General features: G+C 30.1%; 1 protein-coding gene and 1 long non-coding RNA gene across 6 annotated transcripts; one reads left to right on the forward strand and one right to left on the reverse strand.

The window, feature by feature from the left end:
* Positions 1 to 324: 324 nt before the first annotated feature.
* LOC148624902 (kidney mitochondrial carrier protein 1-like) lies at positions 325 to 22,192 on the reverse strand. Of its 5 annotated transcripts, none has more exons than XM_088568017.1 (11): positions 22,125 to 22,192; positions 13,933 to 14,063; positions 12,179 to 12,326; positions 11,466 to 11,560; positions 10,866 to 10,951; positions 10,372 to 10,470; positions 9,242 to 9,366; positions 8,941 to 9,001; positions 3,594 to 3,701; positions 2,921 to 3,001; positions 325 to 1,831 (listed from the first exon to the last, which is right to left on the reverse strand). In XM_088568017.1, the coding sequence occupies exons 2-11, from the start codon at positions 13,988 to 13,990 to the stop codon at positions 1,793 to 1,795; spliced, it is 900 nt and encodes a 299-aa protein (XP_088424143.1). In that variant the 5' UTR covers positions 13,991 to 14,063; positions 22,125 to 22,192; the 3' UTR covers positions 325 to 1,792. The 5 variants fall into 5 exon arrangements, with proteins under 5 accessions (XP_088424143.1, XP_088424146.1, XP_088424147.1 ...); XM_088568020.1 differs by having other exon boundaries at positions 21,943 to 22,192; XM_088568021.1 differs by lacking the exon at positions 22,125 to 22,192 and adding an exon at positions 17,872 to 17,939.
* On the forward strand, positions 21,953 to 23,019 carry LOC148624903 (uncharacterized). Its single transcript, XR_015919800.1, has 2 exons — positions 21,953 to 22,087; positions 22,541 to 23,019. It is a non-coding gene; the product is annotated as an uncharacterized LOC148624903 (long non-coding RNA).
* Positions 23,020 to 23,266: the final 247 nt, after the last annotated feature.

Raw genomic sequence — 23,266 nt, forward strand, 5'->3', positions numbered from 1 at the left:
ACCATATTCCATCCATAAAGGATACATTTTTCTAAGAATAATACTTGAAATGATATTACCCTGTATTATATCTTCTACCTTTTGGATTCAGCCACTGCACAATATCATTCTACTTTGTGAACAGATGACCTTTCTGGTCAATCAATCAGATTTCAGTTTTAATGATTTTGAAGGCATTTTCTTTTTAGAGAGAAATACCACATGACTCTGAAAAATAATACCTGTACATGAAGAAGAATGGACCATTACTAAATTATCTGAGTAGTACCTATTTGGAATAAAAAGAACTAATTATAATTAGATTGAATGAGAAATAAAACAACAAAATTTTTCCATATTTTTTATTAAGAGAAAAAAATTCATAGTTCTGTTCTCCCTTTTCACAAAATGTTAACTCATACAATTAAACATCAATAAAAATACAAGGTTTTGAGAATTGTTTTTAAATACCTCTTTTTCTCCATTTCAGAGTTCTTTTTTTTAATTGTTTGAATAGCACTTGTTTGATACAATTATATTTTGATATTAAAAAAATTGTAACAATAATTAACAATAAACAAAAATAATTTAGTTTATAAAATTACAAATAAAGAAAAGGTAAAGGGACATGATCATAATCGTAAGTTTCAATCAAGAACAATTGCTCTATCCTAATAATATTTACAGCTAACTTTTAGTAGCATTAAAAAAAGGCATATATGGTAACCACAACAATTCAGCATACAAAATTTTACCCAAATGTCCCTATGTAATTTAATGCATCTAAAAAAATTATGAATATGAATGCAGGAGGGGAGATAAGTTAACAGAATGCATGTTGTCCTTCCCCACAGTTGTTTCTTAAAAATAATAATCATGCCTGTTTCTAGATGTGTCTAAAAATTTTTAAGATTTACAATAATATTGATAAGAAACTGGAAATATTTTTAGCTTGAGATCAATAAAACTTTACACCATTCCATTCTTGGAAGTCTTAATCTTCACATAAAAATACACAATATATACTGCCCCTAACAATGTCAACTTCAACATAAAATACCACTAAAATCCTGTAAAGTAGACGAAACCACACTTAACAGATAAATCAGTGATTTACCTGCATAACATACACTGTATAAATATCATTAATATACCTGGTAATGAGTATCACAGGAATAAAAAGGATTTCTCAAAAATTCATCCAATCTTATTGTTACTACATTTTTTTGTATATCAATATAATGAGATTCCTCATTTGCAATCTTGCAAGTAAGTGAATGGTGAAGTTCACTGCCATCCTTCTAAGAAAATGACAGGCAATCTTGACTGTTAGCTTGATCAAATTTTGTTCAGTTTCATACTTCTACAACCAAAGTAGTCATAAAATCACATATAATTAATTCAAACCAGTCAGATCTTTTAAAATTAACAATAAAAATACACAATATCTTTTTGACACCTTTACATAACTATCATTATTTCAACTACTAAGTAAATACATTATTTCCAACCCCCATTTCTCAATAAAGTATCCTATGTCCACAAAACTCAATTACATTTTCGTCTAATCAAAGATTATTTCTTTCCTAAAATTCCATAGCTCACATAGCAGCTAAAGATCAAAGATATAAACAAATTGTATGATTATTTATCACTATTTTAATCTATTGCGTATTGTATTTCCATCCAGTATCTCCAGAAAAACCATGGCTGTTTCCTCCCTCCATTTAGAAGCACCACTTGTCTTGGGACTGTTTCCATATTTGGTAAAGCCAATATAATCAGTAAAAGTTCTAAGATTACTATCGCAGTCTCAGTTGATTTTCTTCAGTTGTTCATAGGTCATGAAGAACTGGATATTGGTTAAGGAAACGTTTGGAAACAAGCTACAGATACAGTATTATAGGACATATTTAATATTTACCTTAAACAGAATGAATATCAATCAAGTTTTATTATACTGCAATATTTCATTGTTTGTTGATTTCAATTTACTATTAAAGTTTACCCTACCCCCCCCCCCCAAAAAAAAAAAAAAAAAAAAAAAATTACACTGAGAACTAAAAGACGTTAATACATCAACAATGAATACTGGTAACCCATGAGGAATTTACCAACACATTATCCTTTGGATATATTTTTGTATAAACTCTAAATTTTATCTAAATCTTCATTATCTTACATTTACATAGTCATCTAACAATAGTTGACCAGAATATCCCTGCCTCCCTTGTCTTAAAACATGAAAAACCTTAACAAAATCTCCACTTACAGGTATTTATCAGTAACCATAATTCTTTTTTTATATGGACGTCTACATGATGCCTAACATACGTATATTCATTGAGTTTATGAGGTGTGAACAGGTTAAACCAGTAAGTTGGATTATCTCCCCTTACTGGCGTCATACAACAATTATCTTTCCTCACATTCATCTACCTATGATGCCAAACCTTCACATTAAGTTTAAAATCTATCAAGAGTTATTGAGAAGTTAGGCTTACAAGACTAAAGCATGTTAACCTTAAGTAGGACTATTTCTTTCTTGCAAACATGTAACAATAATTATCTCCCCAGGGATGAAAAAAAGGACAACGGCAATATCCAAAGCAAATATACTTTAAAAATAAAATATCACATCAATGTTTTCCTTCAGCTACATAAAGGAACTAACTTTTTCATACGTATAAAGTTTCATCAAAATTTATTGAAGAGTAGATAGAGTTGCAAGTCTTAAAAGATAAGTGGACAGACAGATATCCTGTTTGACTGAAAGCTGGGGTATGTAATGACTGATCAATTGAACTTTAAATTACTCAAATTTATTGGAGTATCGATAACTTTTGCAGGAAATCTGGGATTTATTAGTCCTTTATAAAATTGCTTCAAGACATCCACTTGTTAAACATTGAAGTTTATTGTTGCAACTCTGAAAGGATACAATGATGTTCCACGGTCCAAGCCTGACCCAGGTTGGTACAAAGCCTTTATATAATGCCATAAATCCCTCAGTTTTGACAGTCTACAATATACAATGGCTTACATCAAATATTCATAATATACGTCTGTAACAAATTTCTTATTTTTTGTTGTCGACCAGACTAAGAATTACAGTAATATTTTGTCAAAGCCATACATGTCAGTGTTTAAAAACATGTCTAACATGGGATGATAAGCTTGGCCTTTACCCTGTGATATTGGCCTTTAACTTATGACCTTGATAATCAATGTTCAAAATATTAAAATATGTTCCAAGTTTGGTAAAAACCATATATATAATATAGCTCTTCCCATCACTTTTTTCAGTTACTAGTCCTAACTGCCAACCTCAATATTTCCTTTTTAGATGTGTATAATGAGTATGGATATGGTGAATATGTCAAAGAGGCAACAACCCAATCTGTATGTATATTACCCATTATAATAAAAATTTCACAATCCCTTAACACTTAATAACTAATCTTTTGTACCAGACTAGAATTTAATGGCTCAGACCCTATTTAAAGTAAGCATAAAGACAGAAAATCTATGGTTCACATCCCCTGAGCTTTGTCAATAAGGAAAGATAATAATTTACAAAAAAAAAACAAACAAACAAAACAAAACATTTTAACCTGCACTAAACAATCAATAGAAGAAGTGTAAATAGCTTTCCCCACGGAAGCACTTCCACCGTCCATAACTAATGTTGGTTTTAGCTTCTTCTGATTCATCATTCGTGTCTGAAATAGAAACAAAACATACAGACTTGGTGCCACCCAAAATTTTCAAAAAGTTCAAACCACAAGGTTTTAGTTCACAAATATGATGTTACATGTCTTATAAGATGAATCACATAATACAAATCCATCAATCATAATAGTATGTAAGAACAAGCTCTTGTAAGAAAAGCAAATAACAAAATTTTCAGAAATACAGAAATATATGTGACCATTCCACACCTACTAAAATTCAGACTAGAATTAATTGTTTGGAAAGTTATACCTAACTATGAATATTTAAATTCAATCAAGAAAATGTCCTAAATTAGAGTTTAAATACATCCCTAAAGTGAATGGATTTATGTGTAGTTAACATTTCATCAAAATTGAGTCTTAAGTTTTCTGCTGTTTTTTTCTTCCAATTATATTAAAATTTTAGACATCCTAATCCAAAGGTGAAGATAGTGCTAGTGTTTTCTAAACATTTTTTTTTCTACAAGAACAAAATTAAATTTACAATTTTACAATGAATAACTTTAACAAACAAACACAGATGTAGATTTCATAGGAAACTTATCTGTAGAAAATAACTGATTTCATTTGATTGTTCCATGCCTTACATCCAGTTAATGATAACAATCATTCCCTGTATAAGATTTGATATAGGAGAGGGGAGTATTTTTTCCCAGATAATAGTTTCAAACACTTCTAAATTCAACAATTTAATGGTGAAAACAAAACAAATGAAAATAAAAAAAAAGTTTATCAAATATAAAACGTTACTACACACGAAAGGGGAAACAAATTCTTGTTTACAGATAATTTGAACCTATATGGACAAGAAAACAAAATAAATGCATTGTAAGGTGAAGCTTGGTATGACATTCAAATGTAGGGTAAGTATAGACTCACCATTCAAGCTTCATACAGCTCTGAAGTAGGAATTTGAATAAGTATTTGACAAAGGACAAGAACTTGACCAGAATCAAAGTGGCCATGTTTTGGCACTTTATCAGTAAATGGTTCAAGTCCCAACACCAAATCAATCCTAACCTTCCTTTTATAGTACGGCACTTTTTTTGTGCCTTGTGATACATTGTGCAATGTTATAAAGATATATATGCTTATACTCAAGTTATTGTATTGATGTCAATGTCGACCAACAAGGACGACAATATTCTAGTATTAGATGATAGTAATTTTTTGCAGTCATATAAAAACAAACATAAAAAAATATATAATGTAAATGAAGTATTAAAATACATGACTGCTCTCCAGAATTTATTATGAACAAATTTCAGAAAGGTGAATAGAATACATAGAACAAGCAAATGATTCTTTTCTAATGTTTTCTCATTTATACTTAGTTTGAAATATGCCAAAATATTTAAATCAGATATGCTTGGTTAAGACCCTGATTGCCTCAAATTAAATTCCTAAAATTTTGTTACTTTTATTTTTTAACACAGAACTAAAATGTAGGAGATTAATTTCAGTTATGATAAGTATTAAGTTTTTTTTTACATTAGGTTTGGTATTATACAGACAATATAAAGGTAGTTCATAAGTAAAACTCAATAAGCTTTCATGGTTAAAAACTAATGAAAATATCAGACTACCACCAAGCTCAAAGTAGAAAAATGAAGTAGTACATGCATGCTTTCAAGGGCTATTTAAAGGGTCAAATTCTTAAAAAATAATGGCTAAATTTAGCATTTTTTAGGGCTTTTAACACAAAAATAAGGGATGACATTCTTTCTTTTTCAATTATAATACTGAAAGAAAAACAAGTTACTTACCACTGGCTAAAGACAACAATATAAAAGCTATTTACCAACCCAGAAGATCATGTCAGTGGCCATTAATAGTTGTATTCAGCAACTGCTAATGACCACCAAAATGTCATCTGAGTTGTTTATTTGATCATAATATTCATTTTCTGAGAGTATACTAAGCTAGATTTCATTAATACAAACAATATAAAGGGAAATTCCAATTTAAAAAATTTAAAATAGAAAAATAAGTAATTTCTCAACAAAAATAGGGCTTTTTTAGGATTCTTCTGCTTTTATTTGGATAATTTGGGCTGCTTTTTAAAAATAAAGTAAATTAGGAAAATAGGGGCCCGCTTGAAAGCCTGTACATGAAAAAAAAGTCACTGACTGGAGGAACTTTCATTTTTTAACTAAATTCATTGCACAGATTATCAAGCATATCTGATTTCACAAAACTATGGTATAAAATTCAAATAATTCCTTTTTTCAATTATCTAAGTTTCCTCTTCACAAACCTCCATAATGCAAACAAAGAAAACCTTAATTTGACAATAATATTACAATGTGATGTAGCTACAAAGGAAATTGAATGAATTATTTACACTTAGCTACCATACAACCCACATAAGTAAGAAGTGTGAGAGCAGGGTGGGGACATAGCCACGCCCCCAGTGCTATTTCACATCCTCCTCTACGTGGGTAACCGCCTTCATTTTTCCTCTGGCGCTGGTTCCGTTCAATACGATAGCTCGAGCTATAAAACAATAATCAACTAACTAGTAAAGGTTACATGGTCTAGATAGACCAAGTTTACAAAAAGGTTGTGACAATATATTAAACATATGATACATGATAATATCCCACTGAGATATTTTGACTTTTTAAGTTAATTGTCGAATAGATGTTGTGATGAATAATTACTTGGTGCAGTCGTCATTCCTTATCAGTGGCCAATTTTCATACCCTAGTTCTTTTGATGGAATAAGTATATGGAATATCACTGTCTGTCTACATGTCATGTTTTTACATGAAAAAAGTTTCAAAAGAGACTCCAATAACATTTTTGTTTCAACATCCTTATGAAAGGAATGTCCTTTTCATTTTTCACTGATTTTAGATTTTTTTGGTTGCAGTTATGGGTTTATTATGTGCATTGATTTTGCCATTTAATACAAAAGCTTTTTTTGACAGATGTATTATTGTTTACTGCAGTCAATACCAATAGAAGAACTCAACATACTTCTAAGAATTTTTAGAATTTTTAGATAAAATGTTCTGTTTATGAAAATCAGTGTTAGAAACTGAATTTTTTTGTCAACACAGACCCATCATAATTTTATGTAGACAGTACTGTACAAAAATGTACATTTCAAAGGAAATTGAGCTAATTTCATCATAGACCTGCTTGATTTTATACAGACTTGGTCTGTAGCTCTACTGCTAATTTCTTTCACTGGAAAAAGGATTATATTTCTTTCAAATAATTTCCATCTTTTTGTTTCTAAGTTATGGGACTTAAAAAGCAATGAAACAGGGGGAATGCACATACAAGTACAAGTATTATGTGCCGTAGTCTATTTTTTTTTTTTTTAAATTGAACTCAGATTATCTTAAACCCATTTATATGATGCTAACTTCCATGTAAAGTGACATCACTTAGCAGTATCAATGTTTTATAATTTGCAAAGATCAGATTAAAGTCACTTGGACTGACCACAAATAAAAAACCTTCAATTTTACCTATGTATTATAGACTGACTGCAACAAAATCATTTAGCAATAATAAGTAATTTGGGAAACTATTATTTTTATTTTTTTTGCTTTTTCCTTATTAGGACAAGACTGTCAAAATACCTCTAACAAATAAATAAGATAAGTAAAAAACAATATGCAATCATGAACAAGATATCTTAAAAATAATTGTTTTCTGATTTCATTGAAGTGTTTGCAGGCTACAGGACTTTGTTCAACTTTATCAATGTTTTTTTTTCCTGAAAAGAATAACAAATCTTAATGAGAAGACTTTTCCTCATTTCTTTAAAAGAAAAATATATATCAAAAGCTGAAATGCAAGAAATAATACTTTTCAACAAAAGTTTTAACAAGTATAAAGTCATATCCGTCAATCAAATTGCCAAAATTTCATTTTATGTAATTAAAAAAACTTAAACAGCTTTTTAAGGGAAAAAGTTTTCAAGTTGAATAAGGTCCTTTGAATGGAATGGGCAGTTTGATATTGATATTTTTGGTATGATCAAAATTGTATTTATCACTAACGTACCGAAGGAACTCCAAAACTTTAATGCCATTGTACAGTGTCTGTGAGTTTTTTAAACTTGTTGTGTATGTGTGTGAGGTTAGGCTAATGTGTATTTGTCTGTTAATATATACTAAGAGTTAACAGTGCTTAATTTAAATCTCTATAATTTCCTAATACACAATATTCATAGAACAATAAAAATATCTTGAGTTTACTTAGGTAAACAACTGCCTTCTGCTTTTTTTCATGTTTTTCTGTTTTTTTTTTTTGGTAATACATTGTATATATAGTTTTTGTATGGCATAATAGATGTTTTTATTAATTTTTTTTCTTATATTCAAATCTGCTTGTTGGGAGGAAATATAAAGCAAAACTTTTGTTTTTTTATGACTCTGAGAAAGAAATATTTTATCTCAAATGTTTTAAATTTATGTAACAAATAACAAGGATATAAAGTACAAAAACTTTCAGTGTTTTCACCTTGGTAAATTAGTATGTGTATCTTATTTTCATAATATTTAAGAAGTATTTAAAATTGTATTTGATAAGTCCTCTTAGAACTTAAAATTAAAAAAAAGTATTATGAAGAACTTTCCATATTTCTAAAAAGAATTATGTAACACTTCAAGCTTTAGAACATTATTAAGAGACTAAAATTTAATTTATTGATTATAAAATCCATTATTTAATGCACTACATTATGCTTTAATAATATTTAACCAACTTCAAACAAGAAAGACTATTTGTTTCCTTATTATTTTTTATATTTAAATGTCAGAACAAGGAACAGATAAAGAAATTTTATTACTTTTTGTACTTCTTAATCTTATTTTAAAACTATAACTTCAAGTTAAAATGAAATGAACTGAAATTCAAAGCTCGTCAAGAATATATATATGATCTGTTTTTGATATTAAAAAAAAATACACATGCAAATATCTACTAAAGTAACTATAATAACTAAGGCTATGTAATGCTAAAGGTAAATCCAATTAGTTTTCAATTTGATTGAAAAGTCAGAGCATAAATGTATCACCACAATAAATAATTTTTAAAATTCAGTAAATTTTATGGTCTAATAAAATAAGATACATCTATAAATGATAACTTTAAGCAGATTTGATTATACATAAAGAAACCCCCAAACAATTTGATCATACCATATTTGTAGCAGCGTTTGGTGTAAGCCAATGATCTAACAATAATGTCAGAACATTAGTATTACCTTGACAACATCTATTGGTGTAGAGGCTATGGCACCAGCTAGACCTGCTAAAAAACTGGCTCTGAAATAAAAATAAAAAGTTGATCTTGTGATACCACCTATTCAAAATTTTCAAGGTGGATATTGGTCATGAAGGTTAGAATGAAATACATGGTTATTGAATTGAAATCATAATTAATCATGGAAAGCGTTTTTGTTAAAAGTTATGAAAGATTTTAAACAGCCTGACAGACTTTAAAAAAAAAAAAACAAAAACAAAAAAAAAACATTAATAATACTGAAATTTTTTCTCTCAACTTACAAAAAATGAGTAGGTTTACAGTCACCCATGAAACCAGATTGCACTATAAGTTTTTTGCATAAATCATATGCTGGTAGTTCTACACCAGCTACGGTGGCCGCTCTCTGAGCTGTGGGACCAACACCCTACAAATATATCATAATTCATATAAGGATTAACAACTGCTCTAATTGAATTTATCTCTGAATTCGTTCATATCTTGATCCTATTGTAACACTAAAATAGTCTGAAACAGTGGATTTATTGCATACATACTGTAAGCATGCCAATTTTTGCATGGTGTTAATTTTGGTTACATTTGTCATGAAATATATGATGTATTTGCAAAAACATCTCACACACAATAACTTTGTTTAATTTTTTCCAGACATTTTATATGTACGATGTATGATGATGATTATGTATGATTGTGAGATTTACACCCAACAAATCTAGAAAAATAGCACCCCGTGAAAATTTCAACTTTACAGTACATATTTTTATATCATTTACTTTGTTAAAGTTACATCAAAAAGGTATCAAATACGTCCTCAATTCTTAAGAGGAAAAACAAATAGTTTTGAGATACATTTCAAAACTTTTTTTCTCATCTCTCTTTTTACTACATATCACTAATGAAGAATTTGTTCTGAATTCTTCAAAATTCATATCTACATGTAAGTAGTTTTACTTCTGAAAAAGTAAAGACCATATTAAAAATCAGTGATCAAATTTAAGGGGAAATACTTGCTAAATGCAAGTTGAAATTCAATTTTGCTAGTAGAAATTATTTCCACTAAAATTTGCTAGTGGAATTCTGTATGTCCAATAGGTAAAGTCCAGAAATAACCCAAAAAACTTAAATTTAGTGAGTGTAAATTTTCAGTACTTGCTTAATTTATCTAGTGGAAAAAATTCTGAAATTCAATCCGTCTGTTCCAGTTATAAATAATTGAGTGAGAACAACATTTATTGACAGTAACAATTAACTGTTTACAGTAGCTATTATATAAAATTAGATACGATCTCACAAACCTTTTTTTCTTGAGAAACATCATGAAAATTAAAAAAAAAAATAATTTAAAATTCATTTATCTATATTGTATGACCATTATATGGCGGAATTATGGTACTATATAAAAGAAACAAACCCGCCACAACCCTCGCACTCCCTCTTGTTTATATATGTTGACGAATGCTGAGAACATATCTTCTTTGATTCCATCTTTTCCTGTTGCTTGCATGCGCACCTACAATAAATTGGTATATAAAAAATATCACATCTGAAATAGACTTGTTTTGTGTACATGTAATATACTTACTTAACATAATAAAAGCATACTGAGAAAGTTAAAGAAGATACATTGCTTGCATTTATGAAGACAACATACCTGATAAAATAAGCTCTTCTTTGCTAGAAATAGTTAAAACCCTTCCTACATTCACATAATAAAGTTTAATATACATTGTTGCATTATTTTGACTCTGTGTTCAGAGCAGTACACTCAACCTTTGCTTATTAAGAATTGTAACTCAGGCTCTACCATGAGACAAACGATTTCTTCTGGATCTCTTTACATTTAGTATTCTAGAGCAGAATGCTAAAATTATGCTAAAATAGAATAACCATTATTTTTTTACCTACCTTGAGTAGATCTGTGGGATTCGCTGCAGCACTGGAGACAATTCCAGCCACGACACCACACAATACATTGACTGATAAGGTTTCATCTAAAACAAATAATCATATCTTTTCAGTCTATATAAATGTCAAATTGACAATGGACTGATGGAGTGCCTTTCTACAAGGGGCAATAATTCAAAAATACTCCACCTCTACAATGTATTATTTGAGAGAGAGAAAAAAAAAAAAAAAAAAGGCAGTGGGTTGAAAATAAAAATGGGCAGAGTAGTGAATGTTGATTTTATTTAGGTTACATGCAGGATTTAAGCACTATTTTCATTCAGTGCCATGTGTAATACAGTGACCATAAATAAATAGATCATTTGCCTATAACCACACAGGAAAATAGGAATCAATCCAACTCCAGCTATTTTGTACAATGCTTTTTCTAGTGACCTTATACAGAGTTAGAAATAGTAGCCTGCCCCCCAGCCTGAGACTGGCTTTTTTCTGGGAGGGTGGCTAAATGTAGCAAAAATTAATATAGCCATATAGTAAATACATTGAAAAATTTTATTCAGGACTGGCTAGAATTTGAGCGAGTTTCCTACCCTGCCTTACCTTCTGGATTAGGTACAAATGTTCTCTTCAATGAATGGTAGACTCCTATTTTTATTGTGCCATAAGATGCCTGTCTTAGTAAAGCTGGAGCAATTCTGAAAATAAATTGAAATTACATTATGGCAACCATGGAAAAAGGTGACACTTTAAGCATACATTGTATTGTAAGTTACTGATCTGATTGGCTGGTAAAAACATTCACTTTACTGACCACAATGTTCAATAATAAAGATGGTGTAAAATGAATCTAAAAAGCTCTAATCACAACATATATGTTGTGATTAGAGCTTGTATATATGTCCCAATGTAGTCTCATCCATTAACCTACCCAGTGCAAAGTTTTTATTCTATTCTCCCAATTCCTGCTTTTCTTTAGAAATACATGTATGGCTAAAGTGATTCTTATCCAATTTAGACTTCTATGATTTTTATTTTTTTAGTACAATTAGACCATTTGAAGTTAATTTCTTGGTTCTTAGGAGGATTTTCATGTCAAAACCAATTAGAGAGGGAGACATTTCCTCTTACCAATTGCCCCAAAAAGTGACGAAGGAAATTTCTACATACTTCATTTGCAATAAAATGATGAGGGAGGTGCTTATTCAATAATTTTTTATTATGATAATTAAAGTGGCTAATGAGGTACCCTCAGAAGAAATGAGGGAAGGCCTAACTGAAAACCAACGAATCAACTTTGTGAGACCTTAACTTACCCTGAATATAGAGACTGTATTCCTTCTTCTTTTAATATTCTGAAGAAGGCATGGGACATACCCCGGTACTTCAGCTCTGTTAGACTACAGTCAATTTTCTGACCTTGTATCTGTAAACGAGTCTTAGTGGTATCTATGGGAAATGTCCCTAAAATACAAAGATAAATGAACTAATATTTAACATTTTATACACTTACGTTGTGACAGTCTGAACTGTTAAACATTAATTTTGCCTGATTCATGATCCACATAATTTTTTTACTTACTGTACACATTGCAGTTATCTGGGGGTATTCTTCCTATTTTAACAATGGACAGATAAGAGTGAAAACCTTAAAAACTTTTTTTCTTTAACCAAAGGCTGATAACTATGAAAACTAATACATTAACAGATATAGTAACCCATATGGTGCACCTAATATAACTCCCAGTTTTTTTTATGAGTTTATATTGCTAGTGCTGCTGCAAGGTGTATGTACATCCTCTTTTTATCCTGTGTTCACGTTCAATTCATGTTTTTTTTTTTTAATTTAACATACATGAATTATCCCACTGCTGATACTTTGGTATTTTTTTTGGCTGAAATGCAGTATTTGAACACGAATCATGAGTTAAAATTGTGATGCGATTTAATCTGATTCACCTATTTAAATTTTGATGGTTTAATATTTTACCTGTATCTTTTATTAATACCTGAATTCCTTTTAAAATAGGAAATTCAGGATAAGAAGACATTTTACTATTCCTTTGATTACTAGGTAAAAGTCTGTGTATTCAATTTAGATATTTTTATTGGTCTGCTGATGCCATAAAATACCTTTAAAAGTTCCATGATACATTATACATGGAAATGACGTACATGTATCTAAGTTAATGAACCATATATATAGGTAACTGGAAACAAATCATATCATATAATGTTAATGTACATGTACCTACAAAACTTCTAGAATGAAACAAAATTTTATTTCTGGGTTAGTAACTTCCATTCAATGTCAGGATATATCATAAAGATAGGGAGTATTTTACTGCCATTTTCCAATAACTACATGTACATGTAAATTACTTTTAATACTACAGTTTAAATAGATAAAAATATAATTGAACATTTAAACTATGTGTTTAAGTAGTACAACATAGAAATGAACTTTTTTTCCTATGAAATCTTCTAAATCATTGGCATGCAACATTCAATGACTGACAAATTTCACTATACAAGCAAAGCCTTTTCCTGGTCAGGGCAGTAAAACTATGATTTTAATACATGTATAAAGACAGACAGATGTCAGACAACACCTGTGATGTATTAAGTGCTATAAATTTCAATACATTAATATTTATACATGTACATCTCTCGTCATGCTGTACACAGGGTCAAAGTTCTTCTGGATCCTTTAGCGAGGAATGGAAATATTAAGAAGCATAATTACATGATTCTTATATTTGAAAGACCAAATTAAGCATGTCTAAAAAATAAATTTGCAACCCAACATTTAAACATATAAAAAAGACAATAAATGAAAAAAAAAAAAAAAGAAAAAAAAAAAAGAAAAAAAACAGGCATGAGGAAATAAGCCTAAAAAATGACTGCAGTGTCCACTTAAAAAAATCTTCATGGGATTCAGCTGCATAATTCTGTTTTCGAAAATATATATATCATTTAGGGGTTATGTCTATATCTGAATAATGTAAGCTGTAATTAAATTGTTATGAAATATGAATTAAAGATATAAGTGCATTCAATGACAACATACCAGTTTCTGCTACCATGGAAGCAACTCCTCCATACAGAAAAGGACGCCAATCGTTCATTCCTTTCAAATGTCAAAAGTAGGTGGCAGAACTTTGGTTGTCGGCGTCTAAGTTCTCAATACTACAAAATGTTCTGAAAAGGCAAACAAATTCTTAATTACTTCCACAAAAATCAATATGGCAAGTCCTATCCTGGTACAGAAAAATTAATAGTAAAATAATTTGGTTCTATCACACACTATTTTGATACAGATAATAAAACTAAAACATGCAATAAATTGATAAAATTATTAGCTTGCACAAGACGCCAAACTGATTTTAAGTGCTTTTATAACTCAATTCCATGAAATATTATAGTGTTTGTACCTTCACCCACCAGCACAATGTCTACAATATATACAGGTATCAACTACCTCCAAGTGAACATTTTATTTAATCTCTAATTCAGTTCAGGAAGAGAAAGAAAATTTTTATTTCCAAAATCTGAAAACATTCATTGTACATGTTTACAAAATGCTTTTCAAAAGTATTCAAAACGTGAACATTCATGTACACTTAGTATCAGATTTTTTTTTAAAAATTAAAAACTTTAAAAAACTTTAAAATGTAACTAATTGTGAAAACTTCATGGCATTCAGAAAAGCAAAGAAATAGATTACATTGATGTTTTCTAACAAAGGAAAGGGTTAGTTTTTGAACAGGTACATACCCCAAACCCCTAAAAAAAACCAAACAAACCACATAAATCAACTGATTTTCTACAAAAACTTACTTACATGGTTTAATATACATGTACATGTACTTCAAGAAGGAAGTTAAAATACTAATAACACTAGAACTTCAATACCTTACAATGGCAAGGTGCCAAATTTGATATCATTTGCATTCAAAGATGCAATAATAGCTATAACTATCAGGACATCATAACACCAACCTGGCAACTCAAGATGTAATAATAATCAGGAATTCTAACTTCAACTGCAAAAACTTTCAGATGAAAGGAGTATTTACTCGTTAAAACCCCCACAACACCGTCAAGTCATACATCAGAAAAGCATTACTGTTACATAACCAGTAAATTAATGCCATCTACATCCTAAATCTAATCAAATTGGATACAATTATCTCTATCATTAAAATTTTCCCAACCTCATACAAAAGTGCCAATCACGATAATCAATCACACCAAGGTCTCACAAAATATCTTTATCTATATATTCCTAGTTATACTTAAAGGTCACATAAGGACAGATTGTGTTTAATGAAAGACATTCCAAGTATGTCAGTTCTGTTCATTCATGCATTCTGAGTCTAGGTACAAATTATAGTATACAAAGTGCATCACAATCTAAAGGGCAATTTATGGGAAAACATTTGAGCTACATGTACTTCCTTTTGACCGATATAAAAAGGAAGAAAAGGTTTGTTAGAGATTTAAAAATCCACTTACAAAAGGAACATAAAACTTAATCAATGAAAATGTGACTGAAATATTGTGAACGAACTAACATGTCATGGTATGATTTTTGGTTAATGATAACTTTAGTTTGTAACTAGAATCTAGGAAATGTTTAACTGTTTATCCTCATTACATGCATATACATGTCCATGTATATTATTGTATCTCAGATATGTACAAATGTACCAACATGTATTTCATTACACTACAAAACATACCAAAATCAATAAGCTGTCTAATCTTTTTATGATAGAAACTATAATCATGGCTGTCATAGCTGTAACACCTTTTAGAGGACATTTTAGCATCTGATTTTCATTAAATGGTAAAAACAAACACAAAAATTGAAATAATCAATCTACTACACCATGATACTATGGTTCTGTATAGGTTTCATACCAAAGTTGTAATGAAAGTAATGACCCAGTAACCAAAATAAATATACATACAAATGTAACATTTGACCTTGACAGAATAAACTTGACATACAATAAAGACAAATGTTCCTCTTCTAAGGGAAATAATTCCACTTTTATATTCTGTTCTGTTTTTGTATTATTGAACATTAACTTATGTATATTTAAAAGCCAATCATGTAGAAAGATGTTTTATTTGCTTATTTTGTAATTAAAGTCTAAAATCTGGTACACTTGGAATCCAATATACTTTTTTTTTATATCCATAACTGTGTCAGTTTGTATTTGTATATGACTTCAATAGAAATACAATGTACATGTATATATCCAATAGCTGGGCCTGTTTATCATTTAGTTATAGTCTTTATTAACAGTATACATCATACTACAATGTATTTATGGAACATTTTGACAGCTGACATACTGCAATAGCCATGCAAATTCTTCCAACAGCTTTATCACCTTTATTAATAGTATCATAAGTATTTTAGAAGAAAAAAAAAAGACACAACATAAATTTGCAAAAATAAAAAGCTTTGTACATGTATTGAGTCTGACCAAATTCAACAAACATGTATTCTGTAGTGATCCTAAAATATGTACTTTTTCCCCATATCCTTGTCAATCCTTAAAATATTTCGTGCAAAGTTATATCCTTTACCTTTGCTTCAACTCTATTGCCTTTTATAATCCTTTTCACAGCCTGAACTTAATTAAACCAACTACCCACGTACCATATGTACATCTAAACAGATTTCAGAGATTAAACAATGTACAACACAGTTCTATGGTTTTCAGGATATATATTTAATTATAAAAAATCAATGACACGTAGTTATATACATGTACAACATCAAGATATCAGCTATATAAACTAAACAATTTCACCTTCATATGACTTTACCATTCAACAAGAGGTGAATAACTGTGACAATAATTTAGAACAATAAATATTGATTGTGTACACAATGTGCATGTATTTCATACCTCATGGTACACCAATCATGCAATTTCTTTCAACATCTGCAGTTTAAACTCTCAATACACATACATGTATTATCGAGAACTAGAAATACTTCAACTTGGATTTCATTAAAAGTTCTTTACAAGCAATTTCTTCCATCATCTGCACAATTAATGAACCCTACTTATCATATCATGATATAAAAATACTGATAACTTACAAGTCTATACCATTAAAAGTTCACCAGAACTTTTTGTCTGCGTGTACATTTAGTTCATCATGATGAAAGCATGTACACAGTGGTATCATGAGTGAACCATGAATTTTGCATTCACCAAATAGTTTTCTTTTTCAATCTAAATCCGATTGTACATAAGGTAACATATGATTAATTAATTATTCATAAGATTGCATAATCACATAAATCAAACTTTAAATATCTTAATATTATCTAATGATAACTCTAATCAGCTTTATAAGAGTAACTAATTCTTAACAAACAGTATCTAAAAACAATAAACTATCCACTGTATAACAGTATTTAAAATTTCTTTATATTTCAAATAATTTACTTACTTGTTGCAAGGCCATAACAATAAGTATGGTACATTTTGTCTAGTATCTATTCATTCATTTTTACCTAACACAAATTTAACAAATCCAATCACTTGCATACAAAAGAAGTTCAAATTGCAGTAGAATTACTACATTAACCAATCTTAAAGTTTTCTGGTTATACATGTGTATGTACAAATTAGGCATTAAAAAATCTGTATCAGAAGATATCAACCAGACAAACTTACACATGTAGAACTTTTCAAGTGCTAAACTATACAAGCCATGGGGAACATGAAATAGTAATTCTAGAGCCCTGAAAACTGCAGAATCCAAAATATTACAATTATACAAATGCAACTACTGAACTTACATGTATCATTCTTTTAGTGTTTTTGTGAGAACTCCCTCCTTGAATGTAACTACATGTATTCCTTGCTCCTCTTTAACAATTGTTAAAATATCATTTCCTACTACAGCATTTATGCTACTTACCTCATACACTTCGAAAAGTACAGTAAAAATATAAGTAGAAATAGAGGCTTACATGTCCATGAACTACTTATCAGCCTTGTACAGTGCTTGGATGTTAGTAGACATACTTTCTCATTACCTTCAATAATTGTCTGATGCTTGCTTCATATTGGCAAAATGCCGAGGTATCTTTCTGGCCATAATTATTATCTTATGAAATTAAGACTGATGGGCCTATTTGGATGATTTTTGTTCCTGAAAGGACAATTTATGTATACAAGTCTGTCAATAACCTCCTTCACAAAAGGAGGTAAGTGAATCAAGTTATTTGCTAAATTTCAATTATGTAAAATGGGAAAGATGTCGCAAGCGATCAATATCCAGAATAATAAACCTGATACATTTGTCAATATCACATAGGTTAGGGAAGCTACATTTTATATTAATATCCATATTATCAATTATTTCATACAATAATCTCAATCAGAATTTATCATTTGTCTACTGCTTGATACAATGTACTTTTACAATACGATCAAATATTACTTTATCATTTTGTTGAAAAAGGTATAGTGAAGAAATTTGAGCAGAAACCTGTCACAGGTTTAGGTGAAATATAATTATAGTCTTGTTTCCTGCTACCAGAAAAAAATTGAGCAGGTATTAGGTAGGTAGGGAAATTATTTATTTTTCAAAAACATTTTACATCGAGTTAATGAGGAAACAATCTAGACTTGAACAGTGCTTGAGCGAAAATGTCCATAAAATTTTTAGGGTAGGTAGTGTAGTAGGAAACAGACATATCATTTTTTGGGCCCTTATTTGTTAGTCACTGTGGATTCAATAGTCTTTATTCAAAATTCACTTTGGAATAAAATTTTCCTACCAAAAACAAATATTAATTTTTTTACTTGATGAACAGTCACATTTTACATGTATATAGACTAACACTGGACTATCAGATCCAGTGTTTTGTTTACCATTATTTCAGGATGGTTGTCATTGTAGAAGTTGCTTTGTCAAGTAAATACAATTTTGCTAGGTTTTACATACATGTAATAGTTTTCTGCATTTTGTCAAACCAACATCTTGCTAAGTATCAAGAACAATACTGTTGAAAATACGATTTTGGTTAAAAGATGTTCATGTTTGCAGTAGGGTAACTGTCGGTTTTCAGAAATAATGTTTTTAAGCAACACAACATATATCAAGCAATAAATTCGTAATACAGCTGTATATGTACCAGGAATTTTGTAAATCTTTTTTTGCAGTTTAAACTTAGACCTACTAAGTTGTATTTTCCTCTCAGTCACTTCATGCATGATATTCTACTTTCTGTTCAGATGATCTTTCTGACCATCCAATCAGGTTTCAGCTTTCATGATATTGAAAGTATTCTAAAACAGAAAATTCTAAGGATTCTGGTCATCTGAACAGATAGAAGAATAATGAGATGCAATGACTGAATGCAACAATCAGTACATGTACATGTAGATCTATTTTTAATAAGAATTATTTGAATTATTATCTACATGTACAATGTAGCTCATCACCAACTGAAATTAAAACATGAACATTAAATATATGCTAGAGATCTTGGCTATGCCTCAATTTTTTTCACGTGGAAAACCTAATAAACTGGTCTTACATTTTACATTTACATTTACAGGAAATCATTGACCGAAACAAATCAATGCAGACTTCTATTAGTGTATTTACTGGTTTACCTCCTAAAACCAGTCATACACAACAGAGTTACAGTACTCCGGAATGTATTTCGGTTTTAATGCAAATTCAATGTGAAAGGACTCATGTTTACATAGTATTTAAATCTTTGGAACAAAACCAACATTTTTAAATAATGAATGAAAATACCAGTACTCTATACTTAATACTACATGTATGTAATTGTTTTTATATGGCAAGTTTCCATGAAGGACTTTAAAGAGATTGACAGATTTTTGTAACCTATTTTGCTGTTGGAATACACTAAAATGAATTTGGTCTGAATTTGTTTCACATTTCATTGGGAGAAAAGTTGTTACACTTCACTATCTTCTTGTTTCCTTGGAAACAGAACTTTCATATTGTACCAGTATTTATTTCTTTCATTGATTAAAAGATACAGGTAGTGTTTACAAATGTTAGTTTAATTAAGTTAAATAGAAATCATTTTTGATATGTCATACAGGCCTATATTTTCCATTTTTGGTTATCTTAAAAAACTTGCAAATTCATGTGTATGTTCAACTTTTTTATATTCACAAACATTTTTCTATCAATTACATGTAGGATAGTTTGCTACTTCACCATTAAAGAATATATTTCAATACAATATTATCTAATGAAAGACTAGAAATACTGTGAGCAAGCTCAAAAAGAGAATACCCCACTTCAAATGATGGAGTTAAATATATAGCCTTTCAGCTCAATTATCTCCATTTGGAGTTCACTGACAGTAACAATATTCCTTTATGCACATCTGTATATGATGCAATAACTGAATATGACTGCAAATTTACTGTAAACTTAAATTCCTGATAAAATGCACACTGCAATAATGTAATCTATCACTCCATTGAGTTTCATTACAATCATACATGTAAAATTCATTGAGGAGGATTTGCTGAAAAACACTTGAGTCCATGGCATCAACTGTCAATTTTATATTTTGTGTCCTAACATAAAGTCCTGATAATATGCACATCCCAATATGGTAATTTAACACTCCATCAAGTTTCATAACAAACCTCCAAGTACAGTAGTGCGGAAGATAAGAAGGCATGAGACAAAGTTTTTCTGAAGAACACCTAATCCCATCAGCTGTCATTTCTACATATTTTGCCAAAACTTACATGCAAATTCAGTATGCACATCTCCATGTAGTTATATCCTATCCCACAAAGTTTCGTAGCAATGCTGCAAGCAGCTTGAAAAATAGTTGTGGACAGATAGGGTGAAACCAACTTGTATAAACCCCCCAATTTTTGTTTGCAATAAATATATCATTCAATATATCAGAGTGACAACAAGGTTTTTTACTATTTTTTTTTACAAAAAATGAAAGTGTATGTTACTCCAGCAATGCTACAGGTTGTCAGACAACTTGTCTGGCATGATATTTTCTGACTTGGTCCCATCTTTACCTCTAGCATCTGACATGTTGAAAGCCACCGCAAATGTGAATAAGCTATACATGTGTCTTGAAATATTTTCAGTATTTTATTTACAAAAAAGAAGTATTACCCACCTGAAATCATGCAAAAGAAATCCCAATTTTTTGTTAAATACCTAGGAAACATTTGTGATGGAGACAGTTATCAAAGTGACCAGGCATTTTTTATTAGGTCAATAATTTTACAGAATACAATTTATTTTTGACACAACAAACTTTAAGTTGGTAATGACAATTTGTTAGTTAATATAATATTTTAAAACCCATAATTTTATCAATTGTATGCACACATTCAAAACTGAATGCTGAAAACAAAATACGATGTTCATTTATACTGTTTTTACAAAGGATTTCCAGGATTGCTGGATTTTCTCATCAGGTTGGTCATTTGTTTTTCTTAAGTTTAGTCACCTCCTTCCATGTTAGGGTAAAGAAACTGTATAAAATGTTTTAAATGGTAAATATTTCACTATAATTCTGCCTGTTTATAAGAATGTCGGAACGAGCGTAATGCTATATTGTGTTCAGACGTAAGAGGTTGGGGTATGGAGGAACAGAATTCCAACCTCTTACTTTGTAGGATTAAGTTTACGCATGCAACACAAGTTACAAAAAGATTTGGATTTGTAATTTAATGTGTAAAGTTATGCACAAAAATATTAAGCAAACATTATTAGTAAATACAACTTGGAGTTAATATAATATATTATATTTAACTCCTTGGTATATATTGAGGGATCCACACTAACAGTAGTCCAATGCCACCTTAATTTTGGACAGGACTACTTGAAAAATTTTCATGGTACATTTTCATCTATACTAGTATAAAATAAATTTTCTCTTTTTTCATGATAAAATCAAAGAACAGAACCATCATTACTGTCTGTGGACTACTTGTTTGATCTCTGAAGTAGTCCTGTTGACCACCAAACAAATGAAGTTAGTGTCAATCCCTGTTATATAACTCACTGGCAGTGTGTCAGTGGAAGCCGGGTACATATGTCCGTATCAGGTCACGTAGGCCAAATAATGTTTTGTGCGTTTTCTGACGAACAGTGGCGTGAAAAAGAAATTCGATGTCAAAATGTTGAACTTCCTGATATTCTAGTAATAAGTGAGTATTCGTGACTATCGATTCTCCCCTAAATTACCTTGTATTTGTTGATTTTTTATCCACTACTCCACGAGTGCCGAATTTCTTAACAACCGGATGTTGATTACGTATTCAGAAAATGCGCCACCTGACGAAAGAGAAGACCATAAAGGGCGGTAAGGAGTTTCCCGGGATTTTCTCCTTTCTAAAGCAAAACTTAGGTTAGGAAAGTAACCATTTTGTTTATGTATTAAGTAAAACTAGACTAAATTTATCAACAGAAATGTTGCTGCAGTTATTGCACTTGTTGCCTATGCGTGCCGTGGTTATTGAATGCAACAATTTTCCCATCTCTGAAGGATTATACTTGTGCGTATTGTGTATAGGTTAAATTTTGCTACATATTTTATAGTCTACACATATATGATATAATGAACTTGGTATCATCTCATTTGTCCTGCATCTGTATTACAGGTAAACTTAGGTGATGTAGGACAAGTTGGAAGGAGCAATCAAGGGAACCAATTCAGTTTTCTAATATGACGTCTTAATTCATATCGTCAAACAGTGTATGTCTGTACAACCCCACCTTTAGCACCTGTGTATTGTCTCTTCTTTAGCTGTTGCTTCGAGACAAAACACTCATATAAAAACGTTTACGCGATGATTTAACGACTGAGAGGTTATCTAAATCAATTGTATAAAATACACACATTTAACACATACGATGACATAAATATACAAATTCAAACCAACTTCCGTACGGAGGAGGTTAAACGGAACAGCCGTTATTTTGGCTACGCCTATCGAAATTTTTGTCACAAAAAATTACTGTATTTGTCGTATTAGAAAAGAAATAATTCGTGGAAAGGGGGTGCGGGTAGGATTTGTACTCATTTTAACATGGGTTTGGCATTCGCTGTCGCTCGATGTTAAATAAAAAAAAATATAAATGCTGTACCCATGTTAAAATCAGTACAAATCGACCCCTCCGCAAATTATTTCTTAAATAATAAAGTCAGAAAGAAATAAAATAGATTATCCCAACTCCTACGAAACTACTAGTATGTAAAGACGTTACACTACCATCACGCTGCAAATAAGAACACGAGCTAATGAAAGGCGTATGGCAAGCCAAACTGGAGTGTTTTCTAATATTAAAAATATTTTTTTTTAATATTACAAATTCATTTTTTAAAA

The sequence above is a fragment of the Perna viridis genome, chromosome 2 (assembly GCF_037379345.1).
Source record: "Perna viridis isolate PV_CMFRI_1.1 ecotype Kerala chromosome 2, ASM3737934v1, whole genome shotgun sequence".
In the NCBI taxonomy this organism is placed as follows: Eukaryota; Metazoa; Mollusca; class Bivalvia; order Mytilida; family Mytilidae; genus Perna; species Perna viridis.